Raw genomic sequence first — 24,035 nt, 5'->3', positions numbered from 1 at the left:
AAAGACCCCCAAAGGCAAAGGCAGTTCTTTCCTTAAGCTTTAACGATGACGATTTTCAAACATATGCAAAATTAGACAAAATAGTATAACAAATAGTAAATACTAAAACAAAATAACAAAAAAGCCCACTTACCGTCAACCCATGGTCAACCTTTTTCCATTTTTACCTTCACCCACCCATCCAATATTATTTTGAACAAATTGAAGACATCATTTCACCAATAAATGTAGCTTCAAAACCATCATCATGCCTAAAAAGAATTAACATTTCCTAAATATGAAATATCCAATGTTAAAGTTTCCAATTATCTCATAAACGTTATTTGAAAATTCAGTCTGTTTATTTGAATTATCCAAATCAGATACAAAATTTGCCATTGGTCTGTATGTTCCCCAAGTCTTTTTCTTTTTTTTTTTTTTTTTTTTTTTTTTTTTTACATTTTTTAGTGTTTATTTATTTTTGAGAGAGAGAGTGCAAGTGAGGGGGGCAGGGTAAGAGGCGGTGGGGGAAAGAGGATCCAAAGCAGGCTCTGTGCTGACAGCAGACAAGCAGACAGCCTAATGCGGGGCTCGAACTCATGACCTGATCCGACTGAGCCACCGGGGCACCCCCCCCCCCCAAAGTCTCTTTTAAAACATAGGTTGCCCTTCATCTCTTTTCTATTTTCTTATGATTTAAATGTAAAGAAACTGGGTCATTTGTCTGATAACGTTTTCCACAGTCTGGATTTTTTTTGCCTGCAATCACCATCATGTTGTGTAATAGGTTCCTTGGTATTTCCTATAAATTGGTATTGTGTTTAAAGCAGTGAGTCTCAGTCCTTCCCAAAGGTATCAGAATCCTCTGAATGGCTTGTTGAAACAGATTGCTGGGCCCCACCTTCAGAGTGTCTGACTCTGGTCTGATGCAATCCTGAAAATTTGCATTTCTAACAAGTTATCAGCAAGCTGATGCTGGCCACACCCAACAGCCGATGACCTTAACTACACTGGGGCTCATTCAGAGTCACGGTGGACTTTTTGTATCCAAGACTACCTGTCCTGTGGGGTTGTGTTCTTCCTTCAAGAGGTACATAACGGGTGGTTGTCTTTTTTTGCGATAGTAACAGCCTTTGATGCCCAGTGCTTGGATCTATTCATTCATTTGGTATTGCAAAATGGCAATATTCTAATTCTATCATTCCTGTTTCATTTACTGGCTAGGAAAAGAAACTTCCTCATGTACTAAATAGTTGCCCAGTGGGATAGTTCATATAGGAAAGACCCGATTTGAGCATAATGAGTTAGTTCACTGATATCATCCAATGGTTACCAGTTAAAGATTTATCTTTGTTTGTGTTTATTTGTAGTGTCATTACAAACTCATGTCATTAAACATGTTTGATGCAGTTCACACATTATAATTATTATCCTTATGGATTCTCACATTTTCCCATCTTTGAGCAGTGGGACCCTCTTCAAATTGGCTCCTGAATCCTTGTAATATGCGTTTGTTGTATAATTTAAGAATATTAAGAATATTCAAGTCTGGGGCACCCGGGGGGGCTCAGTCGGTTGAGCATCGCACTCTTGATTTCAACTCAGGTCATGATCTCACAGTTCGTGAGTTTGAGCACCGAGTAGAGCTCGACACAGACAGCACAGAGCCTGGTTGGGATTCTTTCTCTCTCCCTCTCTCTCGGCCTCTCTCTCTCTCTCTCTGTCTCTCTCTCTCTCTCAAAATAAATAAATAAACTCAAAAAAAAAAAAAAAGAATATGTGGGGCAACTGGGTGTCTCAGTCAACTAAGTATCCGACTTCGGCTCAGGTCCTGATCTCACGGTTCATGGGTTCAAGCCCCACCATGGTCTCTCTCTGCTGTCAGCACAGAGCCTGCTTCGGATCCTCTGTCTCCCTCTCTCTCTGCCCCTCCCCTGCTCCCTCCCTCCCTCTCTCTCAAAGATAAATAAACATGAAAAAAAAAAAAAAAGAATATTCAAGTCTGCTATAGAAAATAAGAGAAGGAAACAAACAAAGACGACAGATGAAATTAAGTGTGGAAGCAAGTGGCTTGTGAAACAAGTTAGACCTTGACGAGTAAAACAGATGCCTGCTGATCTGGGAAGAGATGGTCAGGCTAACTCGGCACTGGATATTCACTAGCCACACAAAACTCCAAATGTGTGTGAGACACTCAACATGTATAAGATCTTACCTCGGCTATCTCTTTGTGACACCTATCCTGTCACTGCGTCCTCTGCCTGAGGTTTACAGATAAAACCCGCAGCTCCCGTCGTGGTAATTTGCAAGCTCCAGCTATTGCCTGGAATTCTTGCCCTTGCATTCCCACAACAGAGTGCAGGAGAGGAAAAGCTTTCTTCTCCCCGAACTGACAAAGACAGAATGACAGGAGAAAATCCTGCAAGTTCATTTACTATGAGTTTTACGTGGCACAGGAGCCTTCGCCAGGAAATGAAAACTCCAAGACAGACCTGAGTATTCGACGCAACGTTGGATGAAGAGTGGACGCTTGTCAAGGAAAGGTAAGTAGAGGAGCATGAGGTAATTGTAGTAAACAGAGCGGAACCTTAGCAAGGACTGTTTGTTCGGATTCCTCTTGAGGCTGAGATAAGGGTACTCCTTTCCTGCAGGCACAGGGAAGGCACCCCTTACAAGGAATTTATGGTCTGTCTCAGGGGAGAAGGACCGGGAAAGATCAGAGTGATCTTGCCTTTGCCATTTTCTCAGATCCCTTCAGCTCAAAGCGTTCGCTATGCCAAGGTGTCATAGTTGGGGTAGCGGGTCCTGAACCCCATCAAGGGCGAGAGCATTTGGGGCTCGGTCACCATCAATCTGCTGAGGCCCCTTGCTCACCCACAACTCCAGTCCCTGTAACAGGCTGGTGCAGCAGAGTAAGTTAGGATTTATGAACACCATAGAACACAGGATTCAGGTCCTTCTGCCACTGATGTGCACCCTATCCTAGGGGGATGAACCTTCCCCACCTCTTTTCCACGGCTTTTCACTAAATATTTTTCCTTGATTCAATAAGCCAAATGACCCAAGGGTCTTAATTTTGCCTATGAGCCATACTGTTCTGTGATCTCTGGAATCGCTTGTTATATAGTATGGTAAAGGGCTATCAAAGCATCACGGTAATTTCTCACATGCTAATCCTTCTGACCCACGACAAGATGTTCCAGGCTGATCTCGTACACTTCTTGCCCCAGACCTGAAATCATCCATAATTCTCCAAGGATTCTGGGTTACTTTTAGTGGGAAATAGTACTCGAAGCTACGGTCTGCGTACTGAGAGAGTGCATTGCTCCTGGGTTGGTAAAGTATCTTTTGAATTATATACCGTCTTATGGTACATAAAGGCTTCTTAGGTCATCTATTAAAATGAATAATTTAAAGTTAAACATACAGGCTCAGACCTGAACCTACTCTTTAATATAATCAACCCTCTGGTAGTCAAACTTTACAGATAAATGCGTGAATGAGAAAGGAAAGAGAGATACCAGATTTGGGGTGAAACGTGAAAAACAGAACAAACACTGATCTTCAACGTCTGAAACCCTGCTAAAATGGCATATGCGCATAAAAGACAAGGAGAATAAGAAGACAGCAGCACATAGGAAACGGAACAAAACTTTAGAAGTTGAACGATAAGTGAATGAGTGCTAAACAAATTAACATGCCAGAAAAAGCTGAATTCTTCTAGAATACTGAAGAAATAAGATACTATTCAATGCATTCTTTGAGGCTAGCATAACCTGATGCATCAGATAAAGACATAACATAGAAATATCAAGCTTATTTCACTCATGAAAACAGAAACAAAAATCCTACACAAAATATTAGCAAATCGAGGGGCGCGTGGGTGGCTCAGTCGGTTAGGCGTCTGACTTCAGCTCAGGTCATGATCTCACACTCCGTGAGTTCGAGCCCCGCGTCGGGCTCTGTGCTGGCAGCTCAGAGCCTGGAGCCTGCTTCAGATTCTGTGTCTCCTCCTCTCTCTGCCCCTCCCCTGCTCATGCTCTGTCTCTCTCTGTCTCAAAAATTTTTTTAAACTTTTAAAAATTTTAAAAAAATATTGGCAAAACGAATCTCACCAGGTGAAGACAGGAAGAAAAAATCACCACTACCAAATAGTTATACAACAATGTTTAATATTAGAAAATCTATAAATGAAATTGACCACAAAAACAGATTAAGAGAAAAACCATAGGAACATCTCAATAGAAGCAGGGAAAGCATTGGATAAAGTCCCTTCCTTGCCTATTCAGGATTAAAAACTCTTTTTGTAAATCGAAACCATAGGGTGTTCCTTAACCCGATAAAGAGGATCTATTAAAATCTTACAGCAAATATTATCCTAAGTGGGGAAATAGGAGATTCATTCCTAAATTAAGAATTGAAAAGATGGCCTGATGTCCTCACTTTTATTTACTGTCGCGTCAGAGGCCCTACATAGAACTGTACGACACGAGTAAGAAATTAGAGGCTTACAGAACGAAAAAGAGGAAATAAAGCTGTACTTGTTTGCAGATGACATGATTTTTTTACTTTACCAAAGCTATATCATGTTCATGTAACCAAAGACTTACCATCATAAAGATATTAATTCTCCCCAAATTAAGTTTATTCCATTTCCTAACAAAATCTCAGCAGTTTTCTTTTTACATTTATTTATTTTTGAGAAGGGAGGGAGGGAGGCGGGGGCGGGGAGGAGTCAGAGAGAGAGAGAACCCCAAACGGTCTCTGCACTGTCAGCACAGAGCCTGGCGCTGGGCTTGAACCCCTGAACCGCGAGATCATGACCTGAGCTGAAGTCAGACACTCGACTGACTGAGCCCCCCGGGAGCCCCTCGGCAGCTTTGAATGAAATTGTGAAGATGATTCTAGCATTTGTATGGGGAAGTAGGAGGCCAGGAATAGCCAAGACACTTCCAAAAAGAAAGATGAGGGTACAGAACTTACTCTATCAGATATCAAACTTTATTACAAAGCTGTAAAAATTGAGATGGTGTGGTACTGACTAGAGATGGAACAATGCAGAGGCCATTAGTTAGACCTTTACGCATATGAAGCTTTGATATATAATGCAAGTGGTGCTTCAGAAGATTGGGGGAAGAGAAGACAACAGTATGGATGTTGGGAAAATGCCATACGGGAAAAAATGAAATTGGATTTCTAGTGGTATCAGATCCAAAAATCAACTCCAGGGTCACCTGGGTAGCTCAGTCAGCTACGTGACCAACTTTGGCTCAGGTCATGATCTCGCAGTTCATGAGTTCGAACCGCACGTCGGGCTGCGTGCTGAGAGCTCGAAGCCCAGAGCCTGCTTTGGATTCTGTGTCTCCCTCTCTCTCTCTCTCTCTGCCCCTCCCCTTATTGTGCTCTCGCTCTCTCGCTCTCTCTCTCCCTCTCTCTGTCAAAAATAAATAAATAAGCATTAAAAAAAAATCAACTCCAAATGGTTTAAGGGGTGGAAGAGGCAGGCAGGAGATTATTGGTTTTTGTTATAAGCCTTGCAGTGCGAATATGACAGCTGTGTTATTTAGATGAAAATATACATCCATTTTTAAAATACAAATAAAATTTTTAAGGGAGAAAAACTCCCAGCATTCACAAAGACATGTTGAAAAACAACATTGATACACTGATTGAGTATAAATTGGTACCCCTTTTGGGGAGGGCAATTTTGAAAATATCTGCCAAAATTTAGCTGCACATAACCTTTGGTCCAGCAATCTCTCCTCTTGGAGCTTATCCTACAGATATACTTGCTGAAAGCGATAGGTGTATGTGAATTTTGTTGCAGCATTGCAACAACAAAAGGTGGGTAAAACCCAAACGACTACCAGTAGAGGATTGGTCAAATAGATAACAGTACTCTGGCCAACGGGATGTTTTGCAGACAGCACAAAGAAAAAATAAAAAGCTCGAAAGTTTGGGATTTCAGATGCGGAGAGATACCGGTGATGACAAAGTCAGCGTGTCTTCGCAATTACCTGAGGCGGAGTGGGGATAAAGGCCGTAGAAACTGAGGAAGTCAAGGATACGTGAAGCCAGAGTAGGAAGGATGGCTTATCGGGTTTTACTCAAATATTGAGGGCAGAGAAAAAAGTGCCAACCTGGTGTATAAGTCACTAGCGAACGGGAAGGAATGCTGGAGAGGTAGGTTGGCAAACCCTCGAAAGAGGAGGGGGAGAAAGCCAGAGGCAGGACTTAGACACTTGCGGTTTATTAGGGAATTGATCCTACCAAGCCAAAATGAGGTTGCAGGGACAGTAAACGAGAAAGGGGAGATCAGGGGCGCCTGGGTGGCTCAGTCGGTTAAGCGTTCGACTTCGGCTCAGGTCATGATCTCACGGTTCGTGAGTTCAAGCCCCGCATCGGGCTCTGTGCTGACAGCTCAGAGCCTGGAGCCTGCGTCGGATTCTGTGTCTCTTTCTCTCTCTGTCTCTCCCCCACTGTCTCTCTCTCTCTCTCTCTCTTGCTCATTCTCTCTAAAAAATAAACATCAAAAAATTAAAAAAGAAAAAAAAAATTAAAAAAGAAAAAAAGACCAGATGAAGAGTGTTTTAGTAAGCTAGTTACTGCTCTAGTCACCTGCAATTCAAAGTCTCTTAGGAGACCCTCTGAGGAACCATGTAGAATGCATTTCAGAAATGGATCAATCTTCTGACTGATAGAAGGCTGGGGACGGGGTCCACTGTGTCCTCTCCCATTAGATCAGGGCTGCCTCTGGGGGCAGCAAGTCCCTACTCTTTCCTGCTCATTCAGGCTCACGCCTGCCTGCACAGGCTTTTGAGGGGACACCACATCAGTGTGCATCAGAAGTGACCACAGAGCTGCCACTGAAGTCACACATGGGCTAGGGGGATGTGGCATAGACACCAACAGCATCTCCGCAAGGGGTTTGTGCAGGAGGGTGGAAATACAATGGGCTGGAAGAGATCATGAAGAGCGAGGAGTCAGACTTTTTATTCCTGTCCTATAGCATTTGGAGACAGAGCAAGAAAAGAAGTGTCCTGAGGAGGGAAGGAGAAGAGCCAAGCTTTCTGCAAGATAGGCAGTATGGAGAAAAGCATTGTGGGAGGAGGTTGAGGATTTCGGGCCATCTCCGTACTGTGGAATTCCAATGGCGCAAGGGAGATAGATAAACGAGGGACAATAGGGTAGGGCGGATGTCAGCTCGGCATGGGGATGCAAGCCGAAATGAACAGTTACAGCCCTGAATGCCCACTCAGAAGTGGGCCTTGAGAGACAGTAGTGAGGGGAAATCCTCCCAAAGGACAGAACTTCTGGCACTGTCCGTGGTCACCCACTTCATGTGGAGAGAGAAGTGGCCTGTTATTAGAATATATAGAGATTCGTGGACAGTGAATAGTGGCTTAATTTATTGGTCAGGGGACAAGAACGAGTAAGATTAGAAGCTTGGGGGCAAGGGAGTAAGACACGTGGATATGGACCCATGGAATCATAAAATGTGAAGGTCTTTGTGTCATATAACACCCACCAGAGAACATCCATCATGGAAGAGGCACTACCACACAAAGTAGAAGAAAATGACTTGGCCGGCTAGCCTCTTGGCCAGCCTTGGCTAACCCTTGGCCTCTGCCCTTGGCCATCCCAAAACAGCAACATTGGAGGTTATAAACGTAGCTATGGCAGCAGCGGTAAAGGCTGTACTTAGGTACAACAGTGTGGGCTCCCACCAAGGCTGGTGTAGATTTTGTTGCTGCTGAAACAGTCCAATGCTGAGCCTCCTATGTGGTACCCTCCCTAGAGGAAACCAAGGAGTCCCTTCCTGGCCAGGTAATTACATTGGATCCCCTCCAGATGAAACCTGGAAAGGACTTGATTCATTTCATACGAGTGGGTACACGTTCTGGGCGTGGATTTGACTTTCTTGCCTGCAAAGCTCACCATCCACGAGTTCGCGTACTGGCGGATCCATCAGCATCAGATCCTGCGTAGCATCACTAGGGACCATGGGACCTACTTGATTTATTTATTTTTTTAATTTTTGTAACGTTTATTCATTTTTCTTCAACGTTTTTTTATTTATTTTTGGGACAGAGAGAGACAGAGCATGAACGGGGGAGGGGCAGAGAGAGAGGGAGACACAGAATCGGAAACAGGCTCCAGGCTCCGAGCCATCAGCCCAGAGCCTGACGCGGGGCTCGAACTCACGGACCGCGAGATCGTGACCTGGCTGAAGTCGGACGCTTAACCGACTGCGCCACCCAGGCGCCCCCGTTTATTCATTTTTGAGAGAAAGAGAGACAGAGCATGAGTGGGAGAGGGGCAGAGAGAGAGGGAGACACAGAACTGGAAGCAGGCTCCAGGCTCTGAGCTGTCAACACAGAGCCCGATGCGGGGGGCTTGAACTCACGGATCATGAGATCATGACCTGAGCTGAAGCCGGACGCCTAACCGACTGAGCCACCCAGGCGCCCCGCATGGGACCTACTTTATAACAAAGGTATATGGACACGTGACCATAGGATCCATTGGTACTTTGTCCCCAGGAGGTAGAATCCATGCATCCGGGAACTAAGGGTTGGAAATAAGAGTATTCGTGCTTACCGTTACTCCCAGTGAACCATTCAGGGAATTCGTGCTTCCTGTCCCCATAACTCTAGACTCTGAGTTTCTAGAGGCCATGGTTTCCAGAAGCAGGATGCTTCCATCATGGTACCCAGCAAGAGTTCCATTACACTAAGCTATACCTGTTCCCTACCATGGCCAAGAGACTGGGAAGCAATAAATAAATAAATAAATAAATAAATAAATAAATAAAAAGATTCTCTTGGAGCGCCTGGCTGGATCAGTCAGTAGAGCATGTGACTCTTGATCTCAGGGTTGTGAGTTCAAGCCCCACATTGGGCATAGAGCTTACTTTAAAAAAAAAAAAAAAATGATTCACTCTCCCAGCAGAAGGAATCTCTCTTTATCATCAGGAGGAATCAAGGCTGCAGGGAACAGGAGAATACATACAAAATGGAGGGGTTCACTGCCTGAAAAGGCCAGGCGACCAGACTCTTGGGGCTCAGACTCCTCAAGCTAAGTCTTCCCGTGGGTTAGCAGAAGTGCTAGCCGAGGCTGGGAGCAATCCAGAATACGGGTAACAAAGGAGGGAGATGACTACCAGATGGGGCCCCAGAACTGCGGTACAGTGGGACCGCAATTTGTCCCACTAACTTGCCATTTATAAGCTTCTCCGGGAAAAGAGATCAAGCAGAGTCCTGAAATGGTTGTTTAAGGATAGGGTGAAATTATTACACAGCAAGGGGTGAACTGTGTCGTGCCATGTGGTGCTGCCCAGGCTCCCCCTTGAGGACTGCTCATCCCCCCAGCTGCTGGCGTTGTGTCCCCTGAGGGCCCTCGGCTGAGCTTCTCCACGGTCAGGGCATTGTCCTCAGCAGGAGCAGCCGCCTTGGCCAAGTTCTTACCCCCTTTCTAGAAAGAGTTCGCATCCAAGACTAGATGATGGGCCTGGTGCCTCAATTCGGGACCGTCCGGAGAGGTCGTCCCAGCCTGAGAACTCCCTGTGGGATTGGCCGAGCTCTCTGTTGGTACCGTGACTTAGTGCCCCTTCTTCCTGTGCCCCCTCACTGGGCCTCCCGCACACAAGTCTCCATCTCAGAGTTTGCTTCCCAGAGAACCCCAATGATGACGGTGCACGTTCAGAGATAAGAAGGTAACCACGAGAAGGAAACAGTTCACAAAGTTAAAAGCGGTTTTCTCTAGGGAGAGGAATAGGGCTGAGGCGAGGTGGGGTAGGAGGCTGTCGTTATGTACCCTTCCGTGCCCTTCGTTCTTTGTAACGTGCATGTATTAATTCTGTCATTAAAACCTTTTTTCACTTCAACTTTTCTTTAAGTTGTTCTTTTTTTCGGTTGTTTGTTTGTTTTTAAGTAGGCTCAACACCCAGCATAGAGCCTGGTGCAGGGCCAGAACTCACAACCCCAAGATCAAGACCTGAGCTGAGATCAGGAGTCGTTCGCTTAACTGATTGAGCCACCCAGGTGCCCCAAAGATTTTTTTTTAATTTTTTTAATGTTTTTATTTATTTTTGAGAGAGAGAGACAGAGTACAAGCGGGACAAGGGCAGAGAGAGAGAGAGGGATACACAGAATCGGAAGTAGGATCCAGGCTCCCAGCTGTCAGCACAGAGCCCGACGCGGAGCTCGAACTCACGAACCGCGAGATCATGACCTGAGCCGAAGTCGGACTCATCCAACTGAGCCACCCAGGCGCCCCAAGATTTTTATTTTTAAGTAATCTCTACACCCAACGTGGGACTCAAACCCACAACCCAGAGATCAAGAGTTGCATGTTCCTTCCACTGACCGAGTCAGCCGTGCGCCCCGAAGCTTTTTTAAAGAAGTTGACACCATCAGGGCACCTGGATGGCTCAGTCGGTTAAGCCACCGACTCTCTGTTTTGGCTCCGGTCATGATGTCACAGCTCGTGAGTTCGATCCCCTGTGTTGGGCTCTGTGCTGACCGTGCAGAGCCTGCTTGGGATTCTCTCTCTCCCTCTCTCTCTGCCCCTTCCCCACTCGTGCACTCACTCTCTCTCTCTCTCTCTCTCTCTCTCTCAAAATAAACAAATAAGCTTAAAAAAAAAAACAGGTTCTAAGAATTTCATACTGTTGCTCTTTGATTTAAACCTTTCAACTGTTTCCCATTGCACTTAGAATAATCCTTAAGAATTTTTAACATGGTTCCTAAATCCCTCCCCGTGTGGTCCCTGCTGAGTTGTCCTACCTCATTTCTTGACAACTTCTGACTCTCCTTCTGGACTTCTAGATTCTCACATGGGCCATTCTTCCTAACCCGAGCTTCAAACATGCCTGCTCCGTCTGGAGGAATACCTTAACCCGTCCTCCCCTCCGCCTGGTTCACTCTTACCGGGCCCATCGGATTTCTGCTTGGATGTCACGTCCTCAGGGACACCGTCGCTGCCCCCCAAACTGTATTAGCCTCCCCCCCCCATCATCCCCAGGGCACCTGTATATCCTCTCTCTTAGTATCAGTCTCCCGAAATCGTCCACTTAACATGCACAAGGACTGTTACAGCTGTCATTACCAGGACCCGGCACATAACTACAGCCTAATAGATATTATATATTTGCAAAGTGAGTTTTGCCAACATGTTTTGTAGAGTCCCAGCTCTGTACTCTTCAACAGGTTAGGTAACCCGTCCGAGCCGCGGTGTGCTCAAGATGGGGATAAAAGCAATACCTACTTTGGAGGGTTGTTTTGGGCATTAAATGAGATGTGTTGGCAAAGCCCTGAGCACAGTACCCGGCATAAAATGAGCATTTGATTTATGCAAGCTTAAAAATAAAGGCCGTATCAATCTGGCAGCAGCAGATTTTGAGACTCTCACCCTGGACCCTTCCCAACACTGAATGTTGTGTTTTTAAATATTTTTGTAGGGGCACCAGAGCGGCTCAGTTGGTGAAGCGTCCAACTCTTGATTTCGACTCAGGTCATGATCTCACAGTGTGTGGGATCGAGCTTCGCGTCAGGCCCCGCACCCACAGTGCGGGGTCCGCTTGGGATTCTCTCTCTTCCTTCTCTCTCTGCCCCTCCCTCTCTCTTTATCTCTCTCAAAATCAATAAATAAACATTTAAAAAAAATAAAGTATTTTTGTCACTATCATGGGCCAAAAAAAAAAAAACCACCAAAAACGGTTTTAAGCCAATTTGTAGTTCCAAGCCAGGTTTTGTCAATAAGACGTCTGCACCTTTGCTGTTCCATGGCAGACACACCATAAAGAAAGCAAGGGGGGGCGGCACCTGACTGGCTGAGTGGGTGGAGCATGCAACTTCTGATCTCAGGGTTGTAAGTTCAAGCCCCATGTTGGGGGTAGAGATTACTTTAAATCCTTTTTTTTTTTTTTAAGCGCTTTCTTCCTTGTCACAGCTTATTTGGGGAGAGGGGGCATTTGAGAAGGGGGGGTCCCAATGCGGGACAAGGCCCCGGGCAGTTAAATTGCAGGTGTTTTTTATTTCACCCCCAGGTTTTGCCAGAGTGCTCTTGCTTGTGCTATGGGAAGATGAAGATATGGGGCCCATGTCTCCCCAGCCAACCCAGGTGGCCGCCTCTGCCTCGAACGTTTCCAAGTGACGTAGAACCCCGCAGGCCCAGAGGCCCCTGCACACTTCCTGTGTGGGGTTGTCACTCGCCTCCCCTCCCAGCCTTGGGTGCCTGCTTCAGAAAATGGTGAGTCTCCCCCTAACAAGGCCCCCTGTATCATCCCGGCATTGGGAACAATGGCCTCAGGGTCCTCACCTGCAGCAGGGGGGTTGAACAAGTCCTCTGGTTTCTTTTTCAGAAGTGCTGAGCCACCAGCCTCCACCATCTTAGGTAGAATTCAGGGTCCATCCGGTGAGAGAATGATGCCATCGGGAAGCCTCTGGAGAGTTCTGGGACTCTGTCTCCTGTCAGGTAAGTAGGATGAAATGAGACAGGGTCGTACTTCTCCAGGCTGTGGGAAGGCCCACAGCCTCCCTTGGTGATGCCCAGTGGTACCAAGGGAGCCTCATTTACCAGAAGGTATAAGGAACTATTTGTGCTATGTTAGGCTGGGGATCCAAGACGGCAGGCTGACGAACGAGATATGGGACGGACGCATGGGCCACCACTCAGGGAACATTTGGGATCGTAGCTATTGAAAACAAAGAAGTCTCTCTGCCTCCAAGGACAGGCTTGTTCGTCAGTGAACTACCCAGCCTTTAAGAACTAACACAAAAGAGATGAGAAGAGCAGAGAGCTGAACCCGAACCGTAGCGGGGGGGGGGGGGGGGGGGGGTACAACAAGGTTGGTCTCTGAGACAAAACATACCTCATAATTTTCAGTCCTTTTCAGGTGACTAAGAACTTTCGATTAATTGAGTCCTTTTTGAAGCAAGGGAGAATATAGGCAGGTAAACGACCGAGAGCAATTCCACATCTCATAGGAGATAAGATTAAAAAAAAAAAAAAAAGTTGCCATTTATTAAGTGCCAGAGACTGCCTAAAGAAAACTTCTTTACATGCATCAACTAATTTAATTCTTAGCTTCATCTTGGAAGGCGAAGGTTACATCCCCTGTTTTGTAGATGAAGAAACTGGTGTGCAGAGATGTTACATAGCTTTGTTGAAAAGCGCACAGCTAGTCAGTGCTAAAGCTGACCCGGGAAGCCAGGACTGTCTGTCTAGAAGGCCTGTGCCCTGCAAGGCTACGTGATGCAAAATGGTTCACGACGGCTTTAGTTCAGAGGCCTAGAAAATGCTATCAGAGCTGGGGCTCCTATCTCAGAGCCACAGCCATGGTGTCTCTGCTTCCTGCTTCACTGTGAGTTTCTCAGGCTTGAACGCTCACACAAATCACCTGGGATTCTGGAGCTCCTGCTCCAGTAGGACCAGAGTGGGGATCGCCATTCTGCCTTTCGAGGAAGCTCTTGCGTTTATAAGTCTGCTGCCGGTCCCAGGAACACATTTTGAGTGTCAAGGGGCAGGACGTGACTCCTGCAAGGAGAGGTCAGGCATTTTCTTCAAGGCTTATAATATAAACGATGCTTTCTGGGGTGGGGGGGGGGGGATGGAAAGAGAGCGAGATGAAGTATCAAAGTCCCGGGCATCCCTAAAGATCTGGCATCACGAAAATGTGCCCAGTCGGCTCTGGGTGGGTGGAGGGGTCTCACTCGATGCTGTTGGTAATAAAAAAAAAAAAGGGAGGCCCGGGTATACGGAGAACTTAAAGACAACACGAGGGAAGCTGGTCATCGTAATGAATCCAGGTTATTGCTGAGTGAGGAGCCCAGTGGAAGTGTGACCAGGCTCTTCAACACACAGGCTCTAACGGAGGAGTAATTGTAGTTTCAAATATCTCCATCTCTGGCTCGAGCAGAAAACAGGTGGAAAAACTGAACCATCAGACAAGCGGGAGCCAGAGACGGAACGAGAATCTCAACGCGCGTACCTAAACAAAAGCTTGTTTTTCGTCCACAGTCCGATTTTCAAAAACGGAGGCTAGGCTGCAAGATTCGTTTGCCATTTCCCTGGTGGCCTGAAAAGGAGTCTCAACTTTTTCTAACTCTTGGTCAAATATTGAGTGTTCATGTTTAACGCTAGATGCTTCTTCGCTTTGTTTCGTCCCAATGGGCCAGGAACTGGACACTGGTCCCTACCCAGCAGTTCATGTCACTTATCTGGGGTACAGGTATGACTCTGGTCCAGGGGTGGTTCCGACATGGCCAAACTAGACCACATTACTCGTTCTGCTTGGAATTTCAGGCACCCACAACATTGACTAACTCTTTTTTTTTTTTTTTTTTCCTTATTTGTTTTCTAGTTGGCGCTTGGGGGCAGGAAGGTAAGAATATGCTTTCTTTCCTTGTTATGCAATCAGCCCAGCAGTCTTTGTTTTTATGAGTGGAGCTTTCGCTCGCTAGACCCCACCCCCACCCCCTCACTTCTCACCGCCCCCTCCCTCCCCCCCCCCCCCCCCCCCCCCCCCCCCCCCCCCCCCCCCCCGCACACACACAGAGCTTCCACAGAGACCTATTAAAGGAGTTTTTACTATCTGGTCAGTCCAGAGGTAGTTACAGCAAGAGGAAAGGAACAGAGATCCCAGGAAAAATGAGTTTTAGTTATTTTTTTTTAAATTTTTTTAACATTTATTTATTTTTGAGAGACAGAGACAGAGAGAGACAGAGCACAAGCGGGGGAGGGGCAGGGAGAGAGGCACACACGCAGAATCCAAAGCAGGCTCCAGGCTCCAAGCTGTCAGCACAGAGCCCAACGCGGGGCTCGAACCCACGAACTGTGAGATCATGACCTGAGCTGAAATCAACGTTTTAACGGACTGAGCCACCCAGGCGCCCCCAATGGTAACTATTTGAAAGAAAAAACTTGGAACTGTTCAGGTTGAAAGTGCTGAAAGTTTTCATTTGTTTGCACTTCATATTTGATGTGGAATCTTGTAGAGGATAGGAACGTATACACGGGCATGCGGCGAATAAGCCTCTGGGTGCAGGTTTAGAGTCAAGTGTCCAAATGCTCTGAATGTGTGTGTGCATGTGCGTTCCTGTGTGCACACGCGTGTGAGCACGCCTGGCCGGACTTATTTCCCAATCACAGCGGTAGAGTCAGGAATGTCCCAATATCGGAAGCCTTTCTGTTCAATCAGCTCCTCCGAGCCGCCGTGAAGCAATTTTGGGTTAAAAGGAGGCCACTGCGCCCGTCTACATTCCGTGACACTGCCTCTTTTGTAATATTTTTAGAACACTGTCTTTCTTTTTTCCCATGCAGCATGCTTTAATGTTACCTTATTTCTTTTTAATTTTTCAATGTTTATTTTTGAGAGAGAGAGAGACAGACAGCATGAGCAGGGGAGGGGCAGAGAGAGAGGGAGACACAGCATCCAAGGCAGGCTCCAGGCTCTGAGCCGTCGGCCCAGAGCCCGACGCGGGGCTGGAACTCACGAACCGTGAGATCATGACCTGAGCCAGAGTTGGACGCTTAACGGACTGAGCCACGCAGGCGCCCCTAACGTTACCTTCTTGACAGATGGAGCACGTCGAAAGCACTGACATGCTTCGGGATAACTAATCTCTTCTGCATGCCGTTGCCATTTACAGTTGATTTTCTTTCTCATCGATTTATGTGCAATGCAGAGCTTCATTTTCTTCCCCAGCTTTATTGAGATATAATTGACGTATAGCACAATGTAAGTTCAAGGTGTATGATGTAATGACTTGCTATTGCAAAATGACTACTTAGGATCTATTTTTGTAAATCGCCATCAGTTGTTTAATGTAGGAGGTAGGGCCCAAAACAACTTTCCTATACAGCCATGAAGAATTTGGAGATCCGCTGTTCTCTTTCTTTCTTTCTTTCTTTCTTTCTTTCAATCTGGAAAATTACATTTTAATACCATAGAGAATTTTTTTTTTAATGTTTATTTTTGAGAGAGAGACAGACAGAGACGGAGTGTGAGCGGGGGAAGGGCAGAGAGAGAGGGAGACACAGAATCCGAAGCAGGCTCCAGGCTCCATGCTGTCAGCACAGAGCCCGACGCGGGGCTCGAGCTCACGGACTGTGAGATCATGACCTGAGCCGAAGTCGGACGCTTAACCGACTGAGCCATTCAGGTGCTCCAATAGAGAATTTGAAAGATGAATATAAACTTGTCCATAATCATTTCACCAGTCATCAACATGACTGACCTGTTGACGCAGTCCAAGGATGCATTTCTTTTTCCTTTTCTTTTTCTTTTCTTTTTGTTTGAGTAGAGTTGACACACAGTGTTACATTAGCACCAGAAGGTCCTAACCCAGGGGAACAGGGTCTGTTCTTGGTAGCTGATACAAGGGTAGCTAACAATTGCTTATCATTTCCTTTTCAGACAATGACGACCCTTCAGTAAGAGGATTTTCACTCTACACGACCTCTTTTCAAACGTGAGACAAAAAGGTGTTGAGGACAATCATATTAATAATGAGAACTACTAGACGAAAAACAACAATGGTCTACCGGTAGGATCTATCGGGGATGGGCCTGCGTTTGTTGCTAACTGTCACGGATCCCTGAGCATACATTCTGGGAAGTATGGATAGAAGCCACTGGGAGTTTCTGTATAAATCACAAATTCATCTTTTTTATATTTTTTAATGTTTATTTCTTGTTTAAAACGTGGTAATTTATTTTATGTGGCTGTTTACATCCATGGCTTAAAAATGTTCAAAAGGCATTTTAATTTTTTTTTTAATGTTTATTAATTTTTGAGAGAGAGGGAGAGACAGTGAACAGGGGAAGAGCAGAGAGAGAGGGAGACAGAATCCAAAGCAGGCTCCAGGCTCCGAGCTGTCAGCACAGAGCCCCACGCGGGGCCCGAACCCACGAACCGTGAGATCTTGACCTGAGCCGAGGTCGGACGTTTCACAGACTGAGCCCCCCAGGCGCCCCTCAAAAGGCCTCTCAAATTTAAAAAAAAAATTTTTTTTTTTAATTAAAAAAAATTGGGGCGCCTGGGTGGCTCAGTCGGTTGAGCGTCCGACTTCAGCTCAGGTCACGATCTTGTGGTCTGTGAGTTCGAGCCCCGCGTCAGGCTCTGGGCCGATGGCCCGGAGCCTGGAGCCTGCTTCTGATTCTGTGTCTCCCTCTCTCTCTGCCCCTCCCCCGTTCATGCTCTGTCTCTCTCTGTCTCAAAAATAAATAAATGTTAAAAAAAAAATTTTTTTTTAAATTAAAAATACATTTTTCTGACCTGGTGGTGGATAAGATCCCTTAAAATAGGCAAGTCAGCACACATTTATAAACCGTTCATGATACTACCACCTTACATAATTTTTAAATTCCAAAACACAAATATTCACTGTATAACATACTGCTGAGCAGTAAGATTAGTTTCCCTCTAATATATATACTTTGTATGGATTCTTAATTTGTAGGGCCCTGCAAAGTTATTTAAACTGAACCAATAAAAACTACAAACTAGAGAGGTAAAAGGAGTTGAAATAGAACACTATTCACCTCTGAAACTAGTTTTAGAGTTGGTTTCTCCAGAGAGAATTTGTAAAATTTCTTACGCTAATCTGCATTAAAGTTTCTATTTCAACTCCAGTGTATAAACATATGTCCTATTTTTAAATCAATAGAGGTTACACTTAGCATAAAATAAACCACAGGTTGTCCCCCAGATTTCTTAAGAATGTTTCTGTCAGGCCCACAATAAATAAGAGAAATGAGGCTCGGTGTTTTTGGTTTTGGTTTCGGTTTTGGTTTTGGTTTGGTTTTGGGAAAAGGGGGTAGAAGGAATGGAATCCAAATACCTTTATTTAATCATTGTGTATCTAGGGGCTCCCGGGTGGTTCAGTCAGTTAAGCGTCCGACTTCGGCTCAGGTCATGATCTCATGGGTCGTGGGTTTGAGCCTCGCATCGGGCTCTGTGCTGACAGCTCAGAGCCTGGAGCCTGCTTTGGATTCTGTGTCTCCCTCTGTCTCTGCCCCTCCCCTTCTCATGCTCTGTCTCTGTCTCTCTCTCAAAAATAAACAAACATGAAAAAAAAATGTGTATCTAGAATTAGTTTAGAACTGTAGACTTTTAAGTAGGGCAGATAGCCTGAGAGCCAGCAGATAATGTCTATTTATTTTTGAGAGAGAGAAAGACAGAGCACGAGGCAGGGAGGGGCAGAGAGGGAATCACAGATTCCAAAGCAGGCTCCAGGCTCCGAGCTGCCAGCACAGAGCCCGACATAGGGCTCGAACTCAAGAACCGTGAGATCACGCCCTGAGCCAAAGTCAGGTGCTTAACCGACTGAGCCACCCAGGCGCCCCTTTACATTTCTTTTTCAAACAAACACCAAGCAGAGTGAAATGTCTATTTACTTTTAAATTATTTTATGTATGATTTCTAGTTTATATAACATTTCTAAGAAATAGTTTTGAATAATTATTTCTAAGTCCAAATAGTATCAACTATCTACGTCATTATACTCAAATCCCAACTATTAGCAGATAGACAAATCTGGAGAATGACTTGTTTACATCCCACATGATCTCAGCCAGAGAGCTGCCTGAGCAACTGGGTCAGAACTCAGTCCTGTTCTCCATTGTAGCAGGACCCCAAGAAGGAAAGGAAGAAAGTAACTAACATTTTTCTTAAGCATCTGCTATATGCCATTCATTTTCACCCTCATAATCCATTAACCACTCACAAATACCCTGTGAGGTTGGTGTTTTATCTCCATTTCACAGATGAATAAACTGAGGCTCAGAGAAGTTCAATGACTTGCCCTGGGTCACACAGCCTAAAGCAGATCTGAGATTCAAACACGGGGCTTCTGATTCAGTCCAACGCCCTGTCCCTAACAGCCTACTATAGCAGAAAGCCCCCAACAGAGAAAAAGCGGTCTCTGAGCACCTCTCCTCTCTTCCAGCTGCCACATCCAGGCTTCAGCATAACCTAGTGCCGCCCTGTGTCCCGGCCACAAACCTTCCAGAAAACAAAGAGGCGCCCCAGCCCCACCTCCCAGGACAACATGGCCTGCTGTGGGGAATGTGCCTGGGCCCCAAATTATATATACTAGCGGCTCTTCGTTGTCCACACCAATACTGCCTCCCTCTAACAAAAAATAACTGAGAGTTGATTATACTCAGGAGATAGTTCAAAACAAAGCCACCTTTTACGGGAGGAACCATTCTCTTAAAAGGAGTACAGTCCTTTACACAATTTAAAGGCAATAACAGGAAAGTGGTAGAGAATAAGAAAGCTGTTTGATCTCCTATGAGGGATTCTGTTCATCATAAGAGAGAACTTCTGAATGATGAAAAATAGGTAAGCCCAAGGATCAGTGGCTCAGAGATCTCCTGACGACGAGTGAAGGTCTTTATCTCTGAGAAGACCCTTTCGTGTCTAACCAGAATACGGTTCGCGCCAATGCAGGAGAATGAGCTTGAAGACTGAGAATTGTTCACCTTTAGGGTTTTAAGACTTCCCGCACTCCCATGGATCTGGATTTAGAAACGCGTGCCGGTATAACCTCAATCTGATGCATCCGAGCTACGTCTAGGAGCATACTTGGTGCGCCGAGTACACGACTTACCTTCAAGGCTTGGGGCTCACTAAAGGATGGGCCTTCTTTGGCGGTTCTGGGGGGATAGTTTCTAGCCCCACTTGAAAATCTGTGTCTACAACTGAAACTTAAGCCAAGGTTATTTTCTTACTGTGCTTTCTTTTTCTCATGTTCTGGTGAAGAGCCACCTCCACAGACATCTGCCTCCGCACGTAAGTTCAGCTGTCTTTCATGGGTGCCCTCAGGGTGCCGGTGGGTGGCTAGAGGAGAAGGAATTGGTCGGGAGAGATTAACCCCAAGAACTCAGGTCCTTCCAGTATCACATCTCCAACTCCCGTTTTGGAAATATTCCCAAAGGGACTTTTTTCTAGACTTTCCTTTACTTCCATCCTCCCCTTTTCTGTCTGTCTCTCTCTCTCTGTCCCAAAAATAAACACTAAAAAAACTACAAAAAAAAAAAAAAAAAGGTTGTCCAGTTCCCCTTTGCCTTCGGATTCCCTCTTTCACGCCCTGTAGCCAGCAGACATCCCCTTTGACAAGAAAACCCAAGGCCTGGGTGACAAATGACCTTCTGTATCAGGTTGGTTCTTTGTGACTAATTTGCCTTTGCCAAAATCTTACTGGTTTCTCCCTCCGATTTCCCTTCTCTCCTCTCCCATTTCCCAGGGTATAAAGTCTCCATTTCTGGAACCACGGTGGTGCTGACATGCCCTGAGGATTTGGGAAGTGAATCAATAAAATGGGAAAGAAATGGTGGCCTCTTGCCCAATGAATATGGAGAACAGCTATTTCTGGATGGTTTTTCAGAAATGGAAGACAGTGGTTATTATGCCTGCTATACAAGCAACACGCTAGAGAAGAACTATCTCTACCTGAAAGCAAGAGGTAATATAGGACCATTAGAAAGGACCACTTCAAGAGGGTGTTCTCAATTATTTCCCCTAACTCAACTCACAGTCCCCTGGCATCTTTGTGTTCCTCTTACACTCAATCTGAGACTCTTAGGGGCCACACAGTGTCAGCGTTTTCTGAAATCTAGATTAAACACCAATGTGGGGTCATCTGGGTGAACTCAGCATTAGATCTAAAACAACAACTTCCCAAGAGACAGGATTGCATCGTTTGCATTCTATTGAATCCAGAATTATGGCTCATAGATATGGGTTCAGCTGATGCTTTATCCAGAGATAAATTCTTCAGAAAGATTCGCAAAGCCGCTACAAAAAAGTGTCGGGGCACTTGGGTGGCTCAGTCAGTTAAGCGCCCGATTCTTGATTTCGGCTCGTGGCATGATCTTATGGTTTGTGAGATCGAGCCCCAAGTCAGGATCGGCACTGACAGCTCAGAGCCTGCTTGGGATTCTCTCTCTTTCTCTCTCTCTCTCTCTCTCTCTCTCTCTTTTTCTCGGCCCCTCCCCCATTCATGCTCCCTCTCTCTCTCTCTCTTTCTTAAAAATAAGTAAACACTTATAAATAAATACACGAATAATAAAGTGTCATAAACTAGGGCATAGTAATAACAGCTAACATTTTCTTTTTTTTTTTTATTTTTTTTTAACTTCTTTTTTTATTTATTTTTGAGAGAGGGAGAGACAGAGCATGAACAGGGGAGGGTCAGAGAGAGGGAGACACAGAATCCGAAACAGGCTCCAGGCTCCGAGCTGTCAGCACAGAGCCCGACGCGGGGCTCGAACTCACGGACCACGAGATCATGACCTGAGCCGAAGTCGGCCGCTTAACCGACTGAGCCACCCAGGCGCCCCAACAGCTAACATTTTCTGAGCGCTTGTTAAGCTCCAAGGGCTGTATACCAAACACTTGCCAGGAACTTTTTTTTCATCTAGCCCTCGCAACAACAATACGAGTTAAGTACTATTTTATTCCCATTTTATACAAAAGGAAACAGAGCCTTTGAGAGTTGAAAACACTTCTCACGATCCTCACAGCTAGTAAGTTGCGCGGAGCTGGGACTTGAACCCAGGACTGTCTGACTCCAAGGCCTCTATCCATAACCGTCCCCCTTTGCTTGTTGTTACAAACTTTGGAAGGTCCCGCTCCGGCCACGGCAAGCGTGAGAGTAAGAAAGGGAAAATCGCCTTTATGGGTTCCTTGCTGGGGTCTACTGTTCTGTGTCTTCTTTTCCCGGTGATTTCTCTTCTTCTCCCCCTCCCCCTGTCCCCCACAGTGTGTCAGAACTGCATGGAGGTGGATCTGATGGCAGTGGCCGCGATCATCGTGGCTGATGTCTGTATCACTCTGGGGTTGCTGCTGCTGGTATATTATTGGAGCAAGAATAAAAAGGCCAGTTCCGTGACCATGATGCGAGGACCAGGTGCAGGCGGCAGGCCCAGGGGTAAGACCGCGGGCTTCAGTAGGAAAAGAGTCCCACCGAAGGGAAAGTCCAGCCGGGGTGGCAAGTCCACAGCCAGGTCAAGACAGCTCCTATAGAACATTCACCGTGTGGCCAGCATCTGGACAGAGGGGTTCACATCTCAGATCACTTCTCTTTCCCGTCCTAGAAAAGTACAAAAAGCTTATTAACGGGATGGCTTCCCCAAATGCCTGAGTGTTCTGGAGTAACCAGATTCCCCTCCCAGTCTGTGGGGACAGAGACTTTGGGATACTGGCGCCCGCCTTCTCCTTTCCCTTACCCGTAGGAAAGGAAACATGAAAGGACTTTGAGCTGAGGAAAGTCATAAAATGATAGAGAGTGTGGGGGTCGTTAGAGATGGGATGAAAGGAAGCAAGAGAAAGAACGGCCAAGATGGAAAAAGAGGAGACAGAGACGAGAGAACAGATCTGGGTCTCGTTGCCACGAGATGGGTGTTCCCTCTAGAAACTAATCCTTCCCCCACCCCCTCCCCTGCAGGACAAAACAAGGAGAAACCACCACCTGTGCCCAATCCAGACTACGAGGTAACAAGGGACGGGGTGGGGTGAGCTTTCTAGGGGAGAAGGGGACAGGTGGGACCATCTAGCTTGCCCTCCAGACCCTTCGAAGCCCCTCACTCAGAGCTCCAGGACAACCCGCCTTGTGCCCGCCTGTGCCTCCTTCGTGATGGAACAGGGCCATTTCCAAGGCTGTGTGGCTTCTACAACCATGGCCTGGGGAGGGAAACAGCGCTCCTATTTCTGTGGCTGATTCGTTAGCACAGGGGAGACCACACCCGCACGTTCTAATGTGACACAATCGGGACTGATGTCCCACCTGCGCGCACCGGTACCGTCACACCCGTTGTTGAAATATCAAAGTACTTCGCTGGTCAACAGCCCCAAGCTTCCTGCCCACCCTGCCCCAACCCACGTACCGCCAGACCTCGCAGCCTCTCCCCCCACCAGACTGCCTCCCCATCAGACAGCTAGAGAATTAATGTCTGGCGCGGCAGACCCCCAGCAGGACCGTTCCGACCGGTGGGTGGGTGTGCGCACCACCAATTGCTAAATATTTGGAATAGCACACCTGGGCAAGCTCGACAAATATTTATTTATCGAGCAGCAGCCAAGCATGTGCTATATTCGCTGTCGTATGCGTGAGTGACTTCACTGAATTCCGACAAATGCCCTGAGAGGTGGGTCTTTAGAGTCCCATTTTCGAGATGGGAAAGGTGAGGTTTACGGAAGGCGGCAAGTCTGTTACGAGTGGGTGCCTGGTCCAGGTGAGAACTTGAGCCTGCCTCCTGACTCCTAGTCTAAGAGTCTTTCCATTGCACTAAAGCTAGATCTTCAGAGGCCCTTCTTTCTGAGGAACTACCTCCTGCCACCCTGCTGACTACCACCTCTCTATTCCACCCCCAGCCCATCCGGAAAGGCCAGCAGGATCTGTATTCTGGCCTGAATCAGAGAGGCATCTGACGGCTCTTGAGGACGCTGCCTCCCACAGGCCCAGGTCTGGCTTCTTCGGGGCCTGCTGTTCCCTGTACCCTGAGTAAATCTTGGACCCCAGAAGAGAACGGCTCCTCTGCCTTCTGGAGAGCTCACACCCTGCAGCCTTCTCACCAGCTCCTTCCATCCTGCCTTCTCTGTTGGCACTCAGTCCTAGAATAGCACAGGCACTATTCACTATTGTGAAACATCATGGCTACCCCCCCCCCCACCTGGACGGCCCCTCGTCTGGGTATTTATTTCTGTTATTCCCACCCCCACCATCACCAGTTCCTTCCTACCCTGCAGGAGAGCCCCCTTCTCCCTTCGCTTCCCCCCTTTCCTGCACAGAAGTTGCCCCCATCCCTAACTATTCCATCTACCTTTCCATTTTCCCAGCTCTGTCTTCGGTGACCCTTTGTGGGGATGGACCGGGTAACTTTGGCAGAGGTCCTGCCCCGTTCGCAGACCCTGGCCCCGAACCAGCCCTCTGGGCCCTCCCCCACGTCTTCCCCGCAGGCCCCTGGATGGTCATTTGCATCTGCGCGAATGCGCTAGGCTCCCTGTCAGCTGAGAGAGAAAAGAAATAAAGTGTATTTGGCTGAAA

The 24,035-nt window shown here is 46.6% G+C and overlaps 1 protein-coding gene across 1 annotated transcript; it reads left to right on the top strand.

The window, feature by feature from the left end:
• Positions 1 to 2,433: 2,433 nt before the first annotated feature.
• LOC109278561 (T-cell surface glycoprotein CD3 epsilon chain) lies at positions 2,434 to 24,035 on the top strand. Its single transcript, XM_053900420.1, has 10 exons — positions 2,434 to 2,522; positions 12,029 to 12,231; positions 12,344 to 12,456; positions 14,345 to 14,365; positions 16,400 to 16,416; positions 19,753 to 19,780; positions 20,235 to 20,453; positions 21,753 to 21,920; positions 22,437 to 22,483; positions 23,363 to 24,035. The coding sequence occupies exons 3-10, from the start codon at positions 12,405 to 12,407 to the stop codon at positions 23,417 to 23,419; spliced, it is 609 nt and encodes a 202-aa protein (XP_053756395.1). The 5' UTR covers positions 2,434 to 2,522; positions 12,029 to 12,231; positions 12,344 to 12,404; the 3' UTR covers positions 23,420 to 24,035.

This window comes from Panthera pardus, unplaced genomic scaffold (assembly GCF_024362965.1).
Source record: "Panthera pardus isolate Hobbes unplaced genomic scaffold, ASM2436296v1 HiC_scaffold_12, whole genome shotgun sequence".
Classification (NCBI taxonomy): domain Eukaryota; kingdom Metazoa; phylum Chordata; class Mammalia; order Carnivora; family Felidae; genus Panthera; species Panthera pardus.
The sequence above is the reverse complement of the archived record's forward strand: the minus strand, read 5'-3'. Positions and strand labels throughout refer to the sequence as shown.

Coding starts and splice junctions, on each gene's coding strand:
- LOC109278561 (XM_053900420.1), top strand. CDS start 12,405: ATGATGCCATCGGGAAGCCTCTGGAGAGTTCTGGGACTCTGTCTCCTG. Junction 12,457..14,344: donor GGGACTCTGTCTCCTGTCAG/GTAAGTAGGATG, acceptor TTTGTTTTCTAG/TTGGCGCTTGGGGGCAGGAA. Junction 20,454..21,752: donor TCTCTACCTGAAAGCAAGAG/GTAATATAGGAC, acceptor TGTCCCCCACAG/TGTGTCAGAACTGCATGGAG.